The sequence below is a fragment of the Lithobates pipiens genome, unplaced genomic scaffold (assembly GCF_037356315.1).
Source record: "Lithobates pipiens isolate NorthernLeopardFrog02 unplaced genomic scaffold, aLitPip1_a1.2 Scaffold_16, whole genome shotgun sequence".
In the NCBI taxonomy this organism is placed as follows: domain Eukaryota; kingdom Metazoa; phylum Chordata; class Amphibia; order Anura; family Ranidae; genus Lithobates; species Lithobates pipiens.
This window is the reverse complement of record NW_027507748.1, coordinates 44,390,601-44,411,065: the sequence shown is the minus strand read 5'-3', so window position 1 is coordinate 44,411,065 and position 20,465 is coordinate 44,390,601. Positions and strand designations below refer to the sequence as shown.

The 20,465-nt window shown below is 44.4% G+C and overlaps 1 protein-coding gene across 6 annotated transcripts in view; it reads right to left on the bottom strand.

Annotated features, from left to right (window-relative positions):
• The window catches only part of LOC143981750 (uncharacterized), a 75,992-nt gene that overhangs the window by 8,735 nt on the left and 46,792 nt on the right, over positions 1 to 20,465 (bottom strand). For 4 of the 6 annotated variants that reach the window (XM_077479825.1, XM_077479830.1, XM_077479827.1 and 1 more), the window contains 4 exons: positions 15,000 to 15,143; positions 7,089 to 7,232; positions 2,594 to 2,737; positions 609 to 752 (listed from right to left, as the gene is read on the bottom strand). In XM_077479825.1, coding sequence (XP_077335951.1) covers positions 613 to 752; positions 2,594 to 2,737; positions 7,089 to 7,232; positions 15,000 to 15,143 — 572 coding nt within the window. In that variant the 3' untranslated portion in view covers positions 609 to 612. The remainder of the gene's footprint in view (positions 1 to 608; positions 753 to 2,593; positions 2,738 to 7,088; positions 7,233 to 14,999; positions 15,144 to 20,465) is intronic. The other 2 variants (XM_077479829.1, XM_077479828.1) reach the window with 2 other exon arrangements.

The following is a 20,465-nucleotide window of genomic DNA, read 5'->3' as shown; positions in this document are numbered from 1 at the left end:
TTTTAGGCATTGACCCATGTCCCCTGGGGCAAACCCTTTTTAGGACAGTATCTTGCATATTAGGCATTAAAATTAGCACTTTTTATTTCGAACGTTCGAGTCCCATAGACTTCAATGGGGTTCTAAAGTTCGTACTAATTTGCGGTCCGTTCGAAAGTTCTGATGCGAACCGAACCGGGGGGTGTTCGGCTCATCCCTATTCAGGGATGAAGGGCTCCCTCTCCTCCCTGTGCCTGTACATTACAGACCCTTGGACTTCTTTTGCCCCATCTCCATGCTGGAAGAAAGAAGTAGATGAGCCCCATAGAGGTGGGGCTGTAATGGTGTGACCAGGGAGCCTTTCGCCACTGCTCTCTAGTTCCCTTATTACCTACACACATGCTCAGGACTTCTTCAAGGCCTCTCCCTTCCTCTAGAATTCCCTACTCCAATCTCTTTGGCTATCTCCTACACCTTTAAGTGATCTTTGAAAAACTCACCTCTTTATGGTAGTCTATGTTTCCTCAGCTGACTTGTATTTTTTCCTTCAACTTATCCCCTCATAGTTGTTATCTCTTTGTATAATTTGCCCATTACTTTTAGATTGCAAGCAGAAAAATAACCCTTACTGTATCATTTGGGGAAGAAGCACCATTTGACCCCAGGAATGGATGGGTCAAAGCAGCATCCTCTGGAAAGGCATTCTTTGGAACTAATTCCTGAATATCCACAGTCTGTTCTGTCAGCCGGAGTCACCGAGCACTGAGCCTTATCTGTGAAGAATAATTGAAAATATTTTTTTTAAAATTGGAAATGATTAATGTTTACGGGCTGCACGTAAAAACTTTTGGTGCTTCTGAGAAACTCATCTTTCTAACCAATTGACTTAAAATTAGGATTTTGTAATTCATCTTATACATTACATGCTCATAACCGCTATACACTGTGCTATATGTTACATACCTCTTACAGTGAATACTTCTGAATTATGCATGCTGTGCAATGGCATTTATGGTACATACTCCTGAGCCATGCACTCTGTATGCTGGACTGCACATTACATGCTCTTTACCTCTGTGTGCTGGGCTCCATGTTACATATTCCTGACCACTGCACTCTGTACACGGCTATATGTTGCATAATCCTTACCACTCTGTATGTGGGGAGTGCAGCCGTCAGGAGCATGCAAAGCACATCACAGCATACAGAGTTCAGCAGTCAGGAGTATGTAATGTACAGCACAAATGACTGACAGAGTGCAGAGGACAGGACTATATATTACTCGGCCTAGAATAAAAAAGAGCAGGGGTCACAATTATATAATGTATAGCACAGTATACAGGGATAGCGGGCAGGATTATACAGTATATGTACAGTGTACATACAGGGGTTAATAGAGCTGAGGGGCCTGTCACAGGGGGCAAAGGACTTCAAATTTCAACTAAAATGGCAACCAGCAGGACACTTTGCATTGAACGTAAGTACTATCCTTTGTGCTGATTTTTTTCTGCACCGTGCGATATGATCTCATCAGCACTGCACAATACACACTCCCGAGCCCTGTGTGTTATGCACTCCTGAGTCCTGTACTCTGTGTGTTACACACGCTTGAATCTTGCACCTTGTGGGATATACAGTTCTAATCCTTGACCACACCCATTATTTGGTGCTGCTGTTCTTCTCTCCTCTGAGGAAGGTGGGAATGGGGTGTGGTTAGGGGCGGGGAGTTGGCCAGGGAGGGTGAGCTCTTGTATCTGTTCTCCGAAAAAAAAAGCTCTGCTTAAATATTACGTTCCCCTTCCAGAAAAAGATCTGCCTATATTAGGGTAGAACATATAACATGTTCCAGCTCCTGCACCCCCTAATTCCCACCTCCTTGTGACCACGGGTGGGGGATCTTCTCCCCGCACCACCAGTCACAAATCAAAAACTGTGACTTGGCCCACATGCCCACATCCACAGTCCAGTCACCTGTGAATGGATAGACTACAACTACCATCATCCACCGCAGCTGACAGATTTAGTTCTGAATAAACTTTGAGGGTGCTGGTGAGCGCACTTGTAGTTTATTCACAAGCCTTGCAGCTTTGTAACTGACAAATTCCTCTTTCTCCCCCAAGTCTGAGCTCAACTACAAAAGGCATTGTAAGAAGCTAATACCAAGTTGAATTCAGGTACTTATGCCACGTACACATGACTGGTTTTTCCGTCAGAATAAACTCTGACGGTTTTTCCGATGGAGTTCCACTGAAATGGACTTACCTACACACGATCACTCCAAAGTCCAATCTTTTAGAACACGGTGACGTACGACGGGACTAGAAAAAGGAAGTTAAATAGCCAGTAGCCAATAGCTGCCCTTGATCGTTTTTGGTCCATCGGAACAGCATACAGACAAACAGTTTTCTCAATAGGAATTGTTTCCTTCGGAAAGATTTAAAACACGTTCTATTTCTAGATCCATCAGAATTTTCGGGAAAAAAAGTCAGCTGAAGCCCACACACGATCGGAATATCCGATTAAATTATTCCGTCAGACTTTTTCTGCCGGAAAGTCCGACCGTGTGTACACGGCATTACACTTGTTGAAATTATAGCTTGGGAAAAACTCTTACTGTAGGTCTTTTTGTAGAAGCACCATTTGACCCCAGGAATAGATGAGTTGAAGCAGCATCCTCTGGAAAGGCATTCTTCAGAACTAATTCCTGGATATCCGCAGTCTGTTCTCTCAGCTGGAATCACTGAGCACTGAGCCGTATCTATGAAGAATAATTGAAAATATATTTGAAATAGCAATTAATAATGTTTACATGCTGCACATAAAAGTTTTTGGCCCTATGGAACCATGAGGAAATTTTCCTCCAAATGTATGACTTAAAGAGTAAGTGTGCTTTAAGACAAAGTACGCTTATTCCCTTTGTCCCTTTGCCCTGACCTAAATGATCCCACCCTACAACCAACGAAGGTGTTCTAGACAGGAGGCACAAGAACAAGGAGAGGACAACCAGAGAACACTGCCAGACAAGTCTCCGGGAGGAACAAAAGGATGCAGCCAAGAGGGCTGGTGAGCGACACACAGACAGGAGGACTGGGAGGCACGCCTGAGAGGACTGGGAGCAAGCAGTCTGGGATGGATGCAGAGCCAGTAAAGAGGACTGTGGTGACATGGGCAGTGGAAAGAAGCAGCTGCAGCCAGGAGGGCTGGCAGGGCCTGAAGACGTGGTGCTGGTACGAGTAGCCACGTGGGACAGCTGGCACTGGGACTATCATTTTAGCTACACCATAGGGGCCCGCGGCCCCTGCCTGCAAAAGGGCATTTTTGCATTGGGCCTGGTTGAGCCAGTGTCAATCAATTCAGTGCTAGCTGGTCCTGGGAGTTGTAGTTCTACAAGCAAGTTTGTGCTGGAGGTAGAGGAGGAAAAGTGTGTATATACCGGTGGTATATATAGTTTTAGTCCCTAATTTCTTATCTGCAATCAACTGGGCATCACATAAATACCCTATTCCCATCCAATGTAAATCCCCTCAATAAAAACAACAAAAAACAAGTACAAGGAGTATTTCTTGGTCATTGGATGTCTGGGAATTTGTGTACCTGGCTGTGCAGGGTGAGAGATGGACCACAATTTACCAGCAGCCCCTACGGGGTACCGCTACACTTCCCATTTAGTAGAGCATATATGCAGGGAAACCAACCTTGTTCAGGGCTGTCTGGTGTGGGAGCTGTGCAGAGAGGAACGGTGTACTATGTAATATGTTTTGCCATCCGCATGCCCCTCCAACGGGACCCCTTACTTAGAGCAGCCACAGCAATGGACTTTATGTTTCCTAACTTTTCAGGTATGAATAACACCAGAAATTAGTAGCAGCACTTTGCAACCGTACAGCCAAAAATATGCACAGCCAATAGGGTGTATTATGTTCTATGCAACCATGAAAATGAAGTAGATGTACTCATATGCTACCTTGAGTATACTTTATTTAATATTCATATTCAGTAAACAGAGTTTTGTTAAAGAAGTTGTCTTTATCATTTACCAGGAAGAGAGAATCATGAAGTATAGTGATGTGTATGTAGCACACTCCTGAAAGGCTCACTGAAAAAACAACCCTCTGAGTATAATTTGGAGCAGGGACTCCAATGTTACAGCTGAAACCTCTCTGACATACCCCTGACAACCCCTGACAATGAGTAGACAACACCAAATCGAGTGAAGATGTGGTTCTATTAACATTAAACAGTTTGAACAACTTTAGCACTACTCCAGTAGGAGCTGCTGGTAATTTTGGGTTTCTCTAGCCCTGGGTGAGGCCTCGCCCCGCTAACACCACCAGAATACCATACCTGGGAACTCCCAGTGGGCGTGCAAAGCCTGCAGACACTGTTTAAAGAAATAAGCAGGCTTTATTGGTAGACCAGGATAGGAGGGCCTGGAGCTAAGAGGAACAAATCAAGTGAAGGGCTGGCATGACAGGGTGGAAGGGGAACCAGACACCACAGAGTTAACGTGTTCGAAGGGAGAGGTGTGAGATTTATATATTTTCTGTCTGTATTAAACTTATTTTTATTATCAATCATTTGTTATCTATTATCAAGTACCGAGATAGTCCATATCATTTTTTAGGTGTGGACGTATATGGGTCAGCGTTAGCAACTGCCCCTGCACCTCCACTTTCCAAATTTTCCTAATGGTGGAACATGATAGAATGGTACATTGTAAAGATGTGAGTCAAGGTGGTGGAATTAAGTATTTACTAATTGTTACTTTCTGTCATGGTTATGCAGTGATCTTCCTGTGTTTGCTTACCTCCCCTCATGTGTTCTGACTAAGAGGCCAGCCACTTCCACCTGGTGGTTTTTATAACCTCTCCTCTAAGCATGGCTCCACCCCAGGCCCTATCAGGGAGCCCTATATTAACCTGTGTATTCATTGTGTGTTTAGCTTCCTGTTTCCTACTTGCCGTGTGTGATACGTTTGTCTCTGTTACTGTCCTTAGCGTGTTCTCAACGATTCCTGTCTGCCTGTGACCTTGACCTTTTGGCATGTCCTTGACCATCCCTGTCTGCCTGTGACCCTGAACCTTTGCCGTGTACTCTGTTGTTCATGTCTGCTAGTTGCCCTGACCTCTGCCTTATCCCCTTACTATTCTTGTTGTTCCAGCCTGCTGCTTCCTTCTGCTGTCTACTGTGAGCATGAGCTGTGAGACCCTAGGGGCCGCGAGCTGGAGCCAGACTGCAGCGAAGTCCATCCTCACCACTGGAGGCTCTGGTGAACACCTGCTGGCTCTTATGCCGCGTACACACGTATCCGTCTATCCGACGGACTTAGAGCCGTCTATCCGACGTACTTAGTATGGCGGACTTCCCGCCAGACTGTCCATCAGACTTTCCGAACGGGCTACTTGCCCACACATGGCACTTTTCAGCGGACTAATACGGCGTACTAAGTCCGCTCGTACTATCCGCCCTACTGAACGGACTCGCCCACGCACACGGAGGAAAGTCCGCTCATTTCGAGCGCGTCTCCAGGTAGGCGGGGCCCGCGAGGGAGACGCCGCCGGCCCCGCCACCTGGTATGGACTTAAAGGGGAACCCCAACGTCGAAAAAAAACGGCGTGGGGGTCCCAAGTCCACAACAGACCCTTGTCCGTGCACGCTACCCGGCCGGCCAGGAAAGGAGGGGCGAGCGAGCGCCCCCCCTCCTGAGCCGCACCAGGCCGCGTGCCCTCAACATGGGGGGTGCCTTGGGGAAGGGGGCCGCGCGGCCCCCCCCACCCCAAAGCACCTTGTCCCCATGTTGATGAGGACAAGGGCCTCTTCCCGACAACCCTGGCCGTTGGTTGTCGGGGTCTGCGGGCGGGGGGCTTATCGGAATCCGGGAGCCCCCTTTAATAAGGGGGCCCCCGGATACCGGCCCCCACCCTATGTGAATGAGTATGGGGTACAATGTACCCCTACCCATTCACCTGTAAAATAAACACAACACACAAGATAAAATAATTGATTGCACAGCTCCGGGGTCTTCCGTCTTTGGGGGTCTTCTCGCCGGACTCCTCCGCTATCTTCTTGTAGCTCTTTTACTAGCGGAGGAGCCCGGCTTTCTTCTTCGTCGCCGCGGCCTCTTCTTCCGACTTCGGGGGTACTTTTGAAATGAGCGGACTTTTCCCGCCCGGAGAAAAGTCCGCTCATTTCAAAAGTACGGCGGACTGGCACACACACGGCCGGATTGTCCGCCGAAATGCGAGTCCGGCGGGAAGATTGGAGTGCAAAAATACTTTCTAAGTCCGCCATACTTTCGGGTCAAAAAAGTATGCCGGAGGCTACACACGGTGGGATTGCCTGCGGACTTCAGTTTGCCGGACTTTTCCACCCGATTGTTTGATCGTGTGTATGCGGCATTAGACTCCGCGCCCTGGGGAATCTATGCTCTAGCTCCCATTGGGATCTTTGTTAGTGATCCTGTAGACCTGTGTCCTGAATATCCCTGGGTACAATCCGCAGCAGTCAGTCCTAAGGTCCACTACCTAGCGGTGCACTTCCGACTCCTACGGAGTGCATCTGTCACCTGGTCTCAGGTGACCTGACACTTTCTCAAAATGCTACAAAGTCATGTGCACACAGACAGGTAGGAACAGACCATGTCCCCAGCTGAAGTAGTGAAGAGGAAGACACAGTCCTTCGGGAAGGGTTTGATGCTGTAAGTGCATTGTGTCATGAAGGCTGAAAGTTTACATGGTAAACGGCTACCTCCCTTGGCTGTATCTGCACATTATAGGCACTTTGACGTCTATGGGAAGATGGAAGTAGATTAGCCCCATCAAGGTGGAGCTGTAATGTGCAGGCGTGATCAGGAAACCTTTCACCGTTGCTGTCCAGTTCTCTCATCACCAACTCCTATGCTCAGGACTTCTTCAAGGCCTCCCTCTTCTACTGGAACTTCCTACCCAAATCTCTCCGGCTAGCTCCTACTCCACCTTTAGGTGATCTCTGAAAACTCACCTCTTTAGAGAAGCCTATCCTGCCTCAGAGCTGAATTTTATTTTCTACATCAACTGTATTACTTGCTCTTCTGTTTTAGATTGTAAGTACTGTATAGGAATAACTCTTACTGTAGGTTTTGGAGAAGAAGCACCATTTGACCCCGGGAATAGATTGGTCAAAGCAGCATCCTCTAGAATGGCATTCTTCAGAACTAATTCCTGGATATCCGCAATCTGTTCTGTCAGCCGGACTCACCGAGCACTGAACCTTATCTATGAAGGAAAATTGAAGATAATATTTTTGAAATAGCAATAAATAATGTTTACAGGCTGCACATTAAAGTTGTTTGGGGCTTATGAGGAATTAATTTTCCGAAACAACAAGTCTTAAATAGTAAGTACACTTTCAGACGAAGTGTACTTTTTGCCCCTTTGACCGAACCGAAACAATCACACCCTTACTATGATTAGATCCAATGAGCATGGACACCAGAGTTGGTTTACATTTAGCAATGACAGACTCCCTCTTCTGGCCGCACCTGCACATTACAAGCTCTTGGACTTGTATAGAACCATCTCCTGGCTGGGAGATAGACATAGACAAGCTTCATAGACATAGTGCTGAATTGTGCAGGCGCGACCAAGAAAGGGAGCCTTTCACTGTTGAATATAAACAAACAATGGAGGTTGCAGCTACTGGGTCATGGTACGTAGGGTAGGATCCTTTAGGTTAGGGGAGATTCAAAAGAATAAGTGCACTTATTCTTGAAGTCTGAAGCCCAGGCAGTTAAAGTATTTTATTTGACAAAGGATTTGTATTTCTGTCCATCCAATCCCAAGATCTACACAGCTCTGCCCAATGCACAGCTGTATCTAGCAATAAGGAGGACCTGATTTTTTTTTCTGCTGCAGTTCAGTAACCCCCCTCCCCCAGTGACTGGACAGTAGAAGGAGAAGCATTGGACTGATGATATTATCTTTGTCACTCTGCACGCTCCTCCTATCAGCATGTTCCTTGTTAGCACATGACCACTTTAGCATATGTAGCAGAGCTCATACTGGCAGAGAAAGAAGCAACCCAAAGAGCCAGTCATATAAGGGACTGAGAGATGCTAATATCAAGTCAAATTCGGGTCCTTACTAGACATGTGCAGAGTAAAATATTTTGTTTCGGAATTTCGTTTTCGTCTGAAAACTTAATTTATTTAGTTACTCCCGAAATTCGTTTTTATTTATTTCGTTTTTCGTTCAAAAATTGCATTCGTCCGAAAATCCACATGAATTACGGTCGAATCTGTCTTTGAAGGCTTATGGTGTCTGTCCAATGTATAAAGAAGATTCGACGGAGCTAGTATATAGCATACTTTAGAACCCTATTAAAGTCTATGGGACTCCAACGTTCAAAATCTAAAGTGCTCATTTTAAAGGCTAATTTGCAAGTTACTGTCCTAAAAAGTGTTTGGGGACCTGGGTCCTGCCCCAGGGGACATGGATCAATGCAAAAAAAAGTTTTAAAAACGGCCGTTTTTTCGGGAGCAGTGATTTTAATAATGATTAAAGTGAAACAATAAAAGTGTAATATTCCTTTAAATTTCGTAGGGGGGGGGGTTGTCTATAGTATGCCTGTGAAGGGGTGCATGTTTCCCGGGCTTAGAACTGTCCCTGCACAAAGTGTCATTTATGCAGGAAAAAAAGTCCTTTAAAATCACTCGCAGCTATTATGAATTGTCGGCTCCCGTAATACAGAGAACACTCATTGAAAGTCATTGATAAAAAAATAAATAAATACATTTTAAAAAAAAGCGTGGGGGTCCCCCAAATTCAATTACCAGGCCCTTCAGGTCTGGTATGGATATTAAGGGGAACCCTGCCTCAAATTTAAGAAAAAAATTGACGTGGGGTTCCCCCTAAATATCCATAACCAGACCCTTCAGGTCTGGTATGGATATTAAGGGGAACCCCGCGTCAAATTTAAAAAAAAATTGACGTGGGGTTCCCCCTAAAAATCCATACCAGACCCTTTATCCGAGCACGCAACCTGGCAGGCCGCAGGAAAAGAGGGGGGACGAGAGAGCGGCCCCCCCTCCCTCCTGAACCTTACCAGGCCACATGCCCTCAACATTGGGAGGATGCTTTGGGGGTCTGTGACCCCTCAAAGCACCTTGTCCCCATGTTGATGAGGACAAGGGCCTCATCCCCACAACCCTGGCCGGTGGTTGTGGAGGTCTGCGGGCGGGGGGCTTATCAGAATCTGGAAGCCCCCTTTAACAAGGGGACCCCCAGATCCCGCCCCCCCCTGTTTGAAATGGTAAGGGGGTACAAAAGTACCCCTACCATTTCACAAAGAAAGTGTAAAAAATGGTTAAAAAAAACAAACACACTTTTGAAAAATTCCTTTATTAAAAATAAAAAAATAAAAAAAAGATTCCAGCGGCGGTAATCCACTCTTGCTATCCAGCGACGGACGATCATCTCTCCAGCGATGTCTCATCTCATCCAGCGCAGCGATCCATCCTTCTTCTGTCTCCGTGGAGGAGACACTGCAAGGATTCCGGCGGCTGACGTTTCTTATATACGGAGGGCGGGGCCACCCGTCACCTGACCCCGCCCCCCTCTGACGCAAGGGGAAACCCGGGGTTTCCCGTGACGTATAGGTGACCCCGCCCCCCTCTGATGTAACGGAAACCTGCCTGTGTTACATCAGAGGGGTGCGGGGTCACCCATACGTCACAGGGAACCCCGGGTTTCCCCTTGCGTCAGAGGGGGGCGGGGTCAGGTGACGGGTGACCCCGCCCTCCGTATATAAGAAACGTCAGCCGCCGGAATGCCTGCAGTGTCTCCTACACGGAGACAGAAGAAGGATGGATTCGCTGCGCTGGATGAGATGAGACATCGCTGGAGAGATGACCGTCCGTCGCTGGATAGCAAGAGTGGATTACCGCCGCTGGAATCTTTTTTTTATTTTTTTATTTTTAATAAAGGAATTTTTCAAAAGTGTGTTTGTTTTATTTAACCATTTTTTACACTTTCTTTGTGAAATGGTAGGGGTACTTTTGTACCCCCTTACCATTTCAAACAGGGGGGGGCCGGGATCTGGGGGTCCCCTTGTTAATGGGGGCTTCCAGATTCTGATAAGCCCCCCGCCCGCAGACCTCCACAACCACCGGCCAGGGTTGTGGGGATGAGGCCCTTGTCCTCATCAACATGGGGACAAGGTGCTTTGAGGGGTCACAGACTCCCAAAGCACCCTCCCAATGTTGAGGGCATGTGGCCTGGTAAGGTTCAGGAGGGAGGGGGGGCCGCTCTCTCGTCCCCCCCTCTTTTCCTGCGGCCTGCCAGGTTGCGTGCTCGGATAAAGGGTCTGGTATGGATTTTTAGGGGGAACCCCACGTCAATTTTTTTTTAAATTTGACGCGGGGTTCCCCTTAATATCCATACCAGACCTGAAGGGTCTGGTTATGGATATTTAGGGGGAACCCCACGTCAAATTTTTTCTTAAATTTGAGGCAGGGTTCCCCTTAATATCCATACCAGACCTGAAGGGCCTGGTAATTGAATTTGGGGGACCCCCACGCTTTTTTATTTATTTATTTATTTATTTTTTTATCAATGACTTTCAATGAGTGTTCTCTGTATTACGGGAGCCGACAATTCATAATAGCTGCGAGTGATTTTAAAGGACTTTTTTTCCTGCATAAATGACACTTTGTGCAGGGACAGTTCTAAGCACGGGAAACATGCGCCCCTTCACAGGCATACTATAGACAACCCCCCCCCCCCTACGAAATTTAAAGGAATATTACACTTTTATTGTTTCACTTTAACCACTTTCAGACCGGACCATTTTGCTGGTAAATGACCAGAGGTCTTTTTACACTTTGGCACTGCGCTGCTTTAACTGGTAATTGCGCGGTCATGCAATGTTGTACCCAAACAAAATTTGCGTCCTTTTCTTCCCACAAATAGAGCTTTCTTTTGATGGTATTTGATTGCCTCTGCGATTTTTATTTTTTGCGATATAAACGTAAAAAGACCGCAAATTTTGAAAAAAAATGATATTTTCTACTTTTTGTTATTAGAAAAATCCAATAAACTCAATTTTAGTCATACATTTAGGCCAAAATGTATTCAGCCACATGTCTTTGGTAAAAAAAAAGTCAATAATTGTATATTTATTGGTTTGCGCAAAAGTTGTCACATCTACAAACTAAGGTACGTTTTCTGCAATTTACGCAGCTTTTAGTTTACGACTGCCTATCTCATTTCTTGAGGTGCTAAAATGGCAGGGCAGTACAAAACCCCCCCAAATGACCCCATTTTGGAAAGTAGACCCCCTAAGGAAATTGATAAGAGGCATGTTGAGCCCATTGAATATTTAATTTTTTTGCCTCAAGCGATTGAATAATGACAAAAAAAAAAATTTTTTTTTTTTTTTACACAAAGTTGTCACTAAATGATATATTGCTCACACATGCTATGGGCGTATGTGAAATAACACCCCAAAATAAATTCTGCTGCTTCTCCTGAGTACGGGGATACCACATATGTGGGACTTTTTGGGAGCCTAGCCGCGTACGGGGCCCCGAAAACCAAGCACCGCCTTCAGGCTTTCTAAGGGCGTACATTTTTGAGTTCACTTCTCACTACCTATTACAGTTTTGAAGGCCATAAAATGCCAAGATGGCACAAAACCCCCACAAATGACCCCATTTTAGAAAGTAGACACCCCAAGCTATTTGCTGAGAGGCATGTTGAGTTCATGGAATATTTTATATTTTGCCACAAGTTGCGGGAAAATTACAAACTTTTTTTTTTTTTTTTTTTTTTTCACAAAGTTGTCACTAAATGATATATTGCTCACACATGCCATGGGCATATGTGAAATGACACCCCAAAATAAATTCTGCTGCTTCTCCTGAGTACGGGGATACCACATATGTGGGACTTTTTGGGAGCCTAGCCGCGTACGGGGCCCCGAAAACCAAGCACCGCCTTCAGGCTTTCTAAGGGCGTAAATTTTTGAGTTCACTTCTCACTACCTATTACAGTTTTGAAGGCCATAAAATGCCAAGATGGCACAAAACCCCCACAAATGACCCCATTTTAGAAAGTAGACACCCCAAGCTATTTGCTGAGAGGCATGTTGAGTCCATGGAATATTTTATATTTTGCCACAAGTTGCGGGAAAATTACAAACTTTTTTTTTTTTTTTTTTTTTTTCACAAAGTTGTCACTAAATGATATATTGCTCACGCATGCCATGGGCATATGTGAAATGACACCCCAAAATAAATTCTGCTGCTTCTCCTGAGTACGGGGATACCACATATGTGTGACTTTTTGGGAGCCTAGCCGCGTACGGGGCCCCGAAAACCAAGCACCGCCTTCAGGCTTTCTAAGGGCGTTACAGTTTTGAAGGCCATAAAATGCCAAGATGGCACAAACCCCCCCCAAATGACCCCATTTTGGAAAGTAGACACCCCTAAATTTAGGGGTACACTAGTGAGACTAGGTAATAAATGGCGGGTGCCCTGAAACTATAAAAAAATAACTAACCAACCAGCGTCACCTGTAACAGTTATATGGTGATCACTGGTGAAAGGGTTAACTAGGGGGCAATCAGGGGGCTTTATGCGGTAGTATATGGGGGTCCCTGGCGCTATAAAAAGCTGCGGCGAACCTAAATACCTACCTGCCTAACTAGCGTCACCTGTGACACTAATACAGCGATCAGAAAAACGATCGCTTATTAGGCTGGGTTCACACTGGAGCGATGCGGGAACGCCACGAATGCGCGGCGGGTTCCCGCATCGCATGCCTCCCGGCGGCAGTTCACACTGCCCTATGCGAACTGCTGGGAGTGTCAGTGAAATGTTAATGACACCCCCAGATCAGTTCGCATATCGCAGTGCGATCTGCAAACTCGGATCGCATGGTGTGAACACCCATGCGATCCGATTCTGCTGCGGGCCAAAAAAAGGGTCCCGTGCGAATTTGCGGCGGGTGCGGCGGGTGCGGCGAATGGCTGAACTCGAATCGCACAGAGATCGGATGTGATTTGCACTGCAGTGCGGTGCGAATCACATCCGTTCTCATAAACCGCTGCAATGTGAACCCAGCCTTAGTGACACTGGCGACGGGGGGTGATCACGGGGTTAAACCTTTATTGGGGGGGTTAGGGGGGTACCTTAGAACTAAAGGGGGCTAACCCTAACTGCCCTAACAGTTATTAGTCACAAATGACACCCGCCGGGTGATCAGGGGGTTAAACCTTTATTAGGTAATAAATGGCGGGTGCCCTGAAACTATAAAAAATAACTAACCAACCAGCGTCACCTGTAACAGTTATATGGTGATCACTGGTGAAAGGGTTAACTAGGGGGCAATCAGGGGGCTTTATGCGGTAGTATATGGGGGTCCCTGGCGCTATAAAAAGCTGCGGCGAACCTAAATACCTACCTGCCTAACTAGCGTCACCTGTGACACTAATACGGCGATCAGAAAAATGATCGCTTATTAGGCTGGGTTCACACTGGAGCGATGCGGAAACGCCGCAAATCCGCGGCGGGTTCCCGCATCGCATGCCTCCCGGCGGCAGTTCACACTGCCCTATGCGAACTGCTGGGAGTGTCAGTGAAATGTTACTGACACCCCCAGATCAGTTCGCATATCGCAGTGCGATCTGCAAACTCGGATCGCATGGTGTGAACACCCATGCGATCCGATTCTGCTGCGGGCCAAAAAAAGGGTCCCGTGCGAATTTGCGGTGGGTGCGGCGGGTGTGGCGGGTGCGGCGGGTGCGGCGAATGGCTGAACTCGAATCGCACAGAGATCGGATGTGATTTGCACTGCAGTGCGGTGCGAATCACATTCGTTCTCATAAACCGCTGCAATGTGAACCCAGCCTTAGTGACACTGGCGACGGGGGGTGATCACGGGGTTAAACCTTTATTGGGGGGGTTAGGGGGGTACATTAGAACTAAAGGGGGCTAACTCTAACTGCCCTAACAGTTATTACAGTCACAAATGACACCAATGCAAAAAAAAAAAAAAAAAAAAAAAAAATGACATTGGTGTCACTGTGACTGGGGGGCAGGGGTAATTGGGGGGGTGATCGGGGGGTAAAGGGGGGGTGTGAGTGTGCCTGGCATGTTCTACTGTGTGTGGGATGTGTTGGTGCAACTCACTGATCCGCTCTCCTCCGTGTCGGAACGAAAAATACCGACACGGAGGAGAGAATACATCACTTCCTCTCCTGTGTTTACATTACAGGAGAGGAAGTGATGTCACGGGGGATTCCTATTCGTCGGGAGCGATCGCGAGGGGGTGGCCATGAACGAATGGCCGTCCCCTCGTCCGGGATCGCTCCCGCACGAATACCGACCGCCGCAGGCACCGGGCGGGGGCCCGATCGGGCCCCCGACCCGCGGGAGGCAAGGGACGTACATGTACGCCAATATGCCTGCCCGTGCCATGCTATCGACGTACATCGTCGTGCGGCGGTCGGCAACTGGTTAATCATTATTAAAATCACTGCTCCCGAAAAAACGTCCGTTTTTAAAACTTTTTTTTGCATTGATCCATGTCCCCTGGGGCAGGACCCGGGTCCCCAAACACTTTTTAGGACAGTATCTTGCAGAATCTTTTCTCTCTGTCAAATCTTTTTTCTCTGTCGAATATTTTCTCTATATAATCTTGGACTAATAGAGGTAAGGTTAGGCACATTCGAACACAGGTTCTATAGACACAGATTGTTGTCAGAGTCATGTCGAATCTCCTATTCTATATCGAACTGTTGTAACAATGAAAACGAAAATAAAGCATTTATTTATGTCGGATCTTTCGTTTTTCGGATTTTGTGCTTTCGTTATCGTTTGTCAAAACGAAAACGAAAATAGCTGAAATTCGGACGAAAACGAATGCACATGTCTAGTCCTTACACTGTTTGTTATTGTAAAGTGCTGCAGAAACTGTTGGCACTATAAAAATTGTGTATTATAAGAATATTAATGGAAATGATAGTATAGGAAAAACCCTTACTGTAGTCATTGGAGCGGAAGCACCATTTAACCCCGGGAATGGATGGGTCAAAGCAGCATCCTCTGGATTGGCATTCCTCAGAACTAATTCCTGGATATCCGCACTCTATTCTATCAGCCGGACTCACCGAGCACTGAGCCTTATCTATGAAGAATAATTGAAAAATATAATTTTTTAAATATAAATTAATAATTTTTACAGGCTGCACATGTTGTTGGCGCTGATGAGGAACTATGAGGAAATTTTTCTGGAAATGTGTGACTTAAAAATAAATACACTTTTACCTTTTTTGCCCAGACCTAAACTATCCCACCCTCACTCACTGAGATCTACGAGAATGCATGTAAGAAGGTACTTGGTAGAATGTTGTTGATGCTAAGCTGCATTTTCATAAGTTTACCTTTAAGTCTTGGTTGGTGCATGTAGGGGGTTAATATGTTTTGTTACATGGCTTCCCCTGTTTGTATGTCACTTCCCGTTTAGTAGAGCTTATGTACAACCCTCTAGCGCTAGAAGTGTAAATAGTTTTTTTTTCTAGTACAGGTACAATTTTTGCAGGCTTGGCTTGCAACGGTGTTAATTTTTACATCAAATTTTGATTTAGTATTAGTTATAGTCTTTTCAATAAAATGTAATTTTAGTTTTAGTTGTATTTTAGTCTTTTGACTAAAATGCCATTTTATTTTTAGTTGTATTTTTTTAAACTTAAGTTTTTTATTAAAGTATCAAAATGTATATATGTAACAAGTACTTTTGGTACATATTCAGTTAGATATAAGAACATAAAAATATATATGAACTTAATATTTAAGCATTAAGACCTACATTCAGATTAGTGCAATAGAATAATATTGTCATATGTACTCACTGTTAGGAACATTAAGGCCCTATTGACCCCAATGGGACCATACTGTCAATAGGAATTGTGAGCTAACATAAATTCATCAGGAGCCTGTGTATTAGGTCTCAAAATTATATCAGTAAGATTGGAAGCAGTGTTGGATTTTCAAAGCTTAGCTATGGTAAGCCTAGCTGCTATTAAGACATTGGCAACAACCGTTCTAAAGGTCAGAGGATAGATGTCATGATTAATTCCCAATAGGGCTGTTGCAGGAGTGAGTGGAATTGGGTTACCTGTAAGGTATGCAATAAAAGATGAAATTGCGTTGCAGAAGCTGGAAAGATTTTAGCAATTCCAAAATGTATGGTACAGTGCACCCAATTGGTGGTCACATCTCCAACAAATGGGTGAGGAGGATGTGTATATTTGGAAAGTTTGTAAGGTGTCAAGTACCAGCGATTTAATATTTTTTGAGAGTTTTCAGTGTTCAATGCAAGATGCTGGGATTCATTTATTTTGATGGCTGTTTGCCATGACCTCCAAGAGAAAGTTTGGCTTAATTATTTTTCCCATTTGGCCATGTTAGCGCTTTTCTCGTTTATAGGAAATGAGGACATAAAATTATAAAAAAATGATCAACCTAGTATTTAACCTGTTCTTTGACTAAATAAATTGCCAGATTTTTGTAGGAAGAACTAATTTACCATTAGGATTGAAGTGTTTTAATCTCCCAATCTGTTTTATTTGTTACTATAATTTTATTTTTATCAGGTAGTGTAGAATAAAAGTTGAATTCTTGTGTTATAAAGGGGTTAATAGTTTGTTTTTTTGTATTTTTTTTTTGCCGATCATCTTGAATTTGTGTTAGGAGTTTGGGATAAATAACTTAAAATAGTTTGGAGGTTGGGTAGGACAGTTGGACTCCTAGGTATGAGATAGATGACTTGTCCCAGTTATACTTGTGGTTGAAGCTTAGGAGGTCAAACGTTTTTGGTGGAATGTTCACTGGTAAGGCAAAACATTTATCGTTATTAATCTTATAATGGGAGATGTATCCAAAGTTATCTAAAGCTTGTTGAACCTCAGGCAGAGACTTTTATGGCTTTGTCAAAGTTAAAATTATGTCGTCCACTATATAGTGTAGACCCAATTTGTCTTCATTTTGTAATATTTTGATACCTTTGATGTTTGAGTTTGTTCTAATGACTACTGCCAGAGGCTCAATAGCTAAGTAAAATATTGCAGGAGAAAGCGGACAACCTTTTCTTGTGCCGTTCGATAAATTAAAGCTTTTGGGAATTTTGCCAGAAGTGAACAATCTGGCTGTGAGCATTGTGTATAATGACATTATGGCTTTGTGTACAAACCCAGAAATCCCAAACCTTAATAATGTTTATGAGAGGTACCCCCAGTGAACGCTATCGAATGCCTTCTCTGCATCTAGGCTTAGAAGCAGAGAAGGGACTCAACTATGCTCAACAGAATTAGATTAATCATATGTGCCATCTGATCCTTGTTGGTCTTTAACAAATCCCACTTGATCGGTGTCTATAAAGGTATGGTGTCACATCAAGAAGACTGTTGGCCAGTATCTTAGAGTATATCTTTAAATCTTAAAGTTCAATAGTGATATGGGTCTATCATTTTTGGGGGAGGAAAGCTCTTTACCAGGTTTTGGAATCATGGTAATAATAGCTTCTAGCATTTCTTTTGCAAAGGTCTTTGGCTACTTGATTAAAGATGTTTGTTAGATATGTTGCTAGAATATTGCTAAAGGCTTTATAATCCATTTGCTCCTGGGGCCTTGTTCAGGAGCAATGAGTGAATGACATTTCTTGTCTCTTCAACAGAGAATGGATCATTGAGGTTTTTTAAAGTGTTGGGGTCCACAGAGGGTAATTGGACTTTGTTTAAAAATGGTATCATTTCAGTTGGTAAGGGTTGAGGAGTTTCTTTGACTTTTTTTAGATTATATAGGAGTACTCTGAAAAACTGTTAGCTATTTCCTGTGGATTATATACCTGCTGGCTCTTAGAATCTGTGCCCTGGCGAATCTCATGCCCTAGCTCCCAGTGTGATCCGCTTTGGTGCTCCAGTGGACCTGCTTCCTGGACCACCTAGAGCTCCATCTGCAGTCAGCCGTAGGGTCCACTACCTTAGCGGTGCACTCCTGACCCCATGGGTGTGCACCTTTCACCTAGCCTCTGGTGACCTGACACTAGGGTTGCCACAGCAATGAACTTTATCCTTCCTAACTCCCTAACTTTTCTGGTATGAACAGTACCTCAAATCAGCAGCACCATGATGCAACAGCACAGCCAAACGCACAGCCAAAAATATACACATCTCTTAAGGGGTGTGTTACATTTTATGCAGACATACATGTAAAGTATATGAAGTGATGTGCTGCCTCAAATATACTTTTTTTCTATTCAGTAAACAAAGTTTTGTTAATGAAGAAGTTGTCTGTGCCATTTCCTGGGAAGAGAAAATCATGAAAGATAGTGATAGTAGTTATTATGTATCTCAAAGAGCTAAGAACTGGAAGTGAAGTTATATTTAGCCCTCCGGGTTAAGCTAAAAAAATGTGACTTCACATTTAACACTCCGGGTTGTAAAGACTGAGATGTCTGGCAACAACTGTAAACTGGGTCATCCTTGAGGTTATGTGTAACTTCGTGTGCTGGAAGGACAGAAGGAGGAGCAGCCGGCTAACAGTGAGAGCCATGATGGTGGCAGGCAACAGAGGCCTTGGTAGTGAGGGAACAGGTGATACTTCATGTGTCCCACTTAGTGAATGGGTCTCCATGTTGGAGATAGGGCTGTCTCGGGACCGAGTCTAGAGTCACAAAGTGCAAGGCCTTGCTGAGTGAAATAGAGTGTCTTTCCTGTGCAGCTAAAGGTGGAACATGATAGAATGGTAAACTGGAAAGATGTAAGCCAAGCTGGTGGAGTTAAGTATATACTAAAAATTACTTTCTCAAAATGCTATGAAGTTATGTGTCGGGACAGGCAGGAACAGACCGTGTCACCAGCTGAAGTAGTGAAGAGGAAGGCATGGTCCTTGGAGAATGGTGTGATGTTGTAAGTGCATTGTTGCCTTAGGGCTGACAGTGGAAAAGACACCCCAAATTTATTGAAGAGTATAAAGCAATTATCGTAATGAATGAATGAATAACTTGTATAGCGCTACATATGCAAACTAAATCGCCTCAGGGCACTTTTGCCGCCAGTGCCCATCTGGGTTTTCAGAAGAGATGGGTCTTGAGCGTCTTCCTGAAGGCTAGATAGTTTTTTTCTGAGCAGATGTCCACGGGTAGAGCATTCCATAGCTGTGGTACTTGGACTGCGAACATTTGTTCGCCTTTTAATTTATAATGGGTCTTGGAGATGTGGAGGAGGTTCTGGTTAGTTGACCGGAGAGTGTGACCTGGGGTGTAGTGCTTTATTTTGTCGCAGAGGTATTGCGGGGCAGAGATAGATGTTAAAGAGCATGGGTGACAGGGGTGCTCTGCGTATTGGTACGACTATGTCTGCTGTCTGTAATAATGCTGTGTTAAGGGAGCTGAGTGTGTCTTCAGTTGAGTAGTTTTGTTTTAACACTGCTATTTTGTTGGATAGTGTCGTTTTGAAGAGTTGTGAGTATAGTGTCTTTTGTGATCTTGTCTAGTGTATTGTCGTTGAGTGTGTTGGTATTTGGTAAGTGATGTTTATTTTGAATTTGATCACGTGGTGGTCAGTCCAAGGCAATGGCATGTTATCCAGTGTGTTAATATCCATGTTTGTTTCAAGATGAGGTCGAGGGTATGGCCGGAAGCATTCATGGGGGCATTTATCAGTTGCTGCAGGCCTAGTAGACTTGTGCATTCTTTTTCGTCCGAATGCATTTCTGTCTGAATTTCGGGTATTTTCGTTATCGTTTTAACAAATGATAACGAACGTGCAGAATACAAAAAACAAAAGATCCGACATAAACAAATGCTTTATTTTCATTTTCATTGTGACAACAGTTTGATATAGATAGGAGATTCGACATGACGCTGACAATAACAATCTGTGTCCATCAAACCTGTGGTCGAATGCCCGTAACCTTAGCTCTATTAGTCATAGATTATTCTACATGAAGAGAAAAGATTCGACATAGAGAGAAAAGATTCAACATTATAGAGACAATAGCAAAAAAGGTGCCTAACCTAACTCTATTAGTCCAAGATTATTCGACATAGAGAGAAAAGATTCGACATGAAGATTCGACGAAGCAGTCACCGCGAGTGGACATTTATGGTCAAATGCTCCACCCATAGGCTATAGAAGAATTCTAATTTAGTTGACTAGTAATAATAATTAATAAATATAATTATTACTAGTGTCACACAACATTAGAATTCTACTATAGCTTGTAGGCGGAACATTCGACCGGAAATGTACGATTGCAGCGTCGTACACTAAGACACCATAAGCCTTCAATGACAGATTCGACCTTAATTATTTCGGATTTTCGGGCAAATGCATTTTTTAACGAAACAAAATAAATAAAAAGGAATTTCGGGAGTAACTAAATAAATTTGTTTTTTGGATGAAAACTAAATTCCGAAATGAAATATTTCAGTGTGCACATGTCTAAG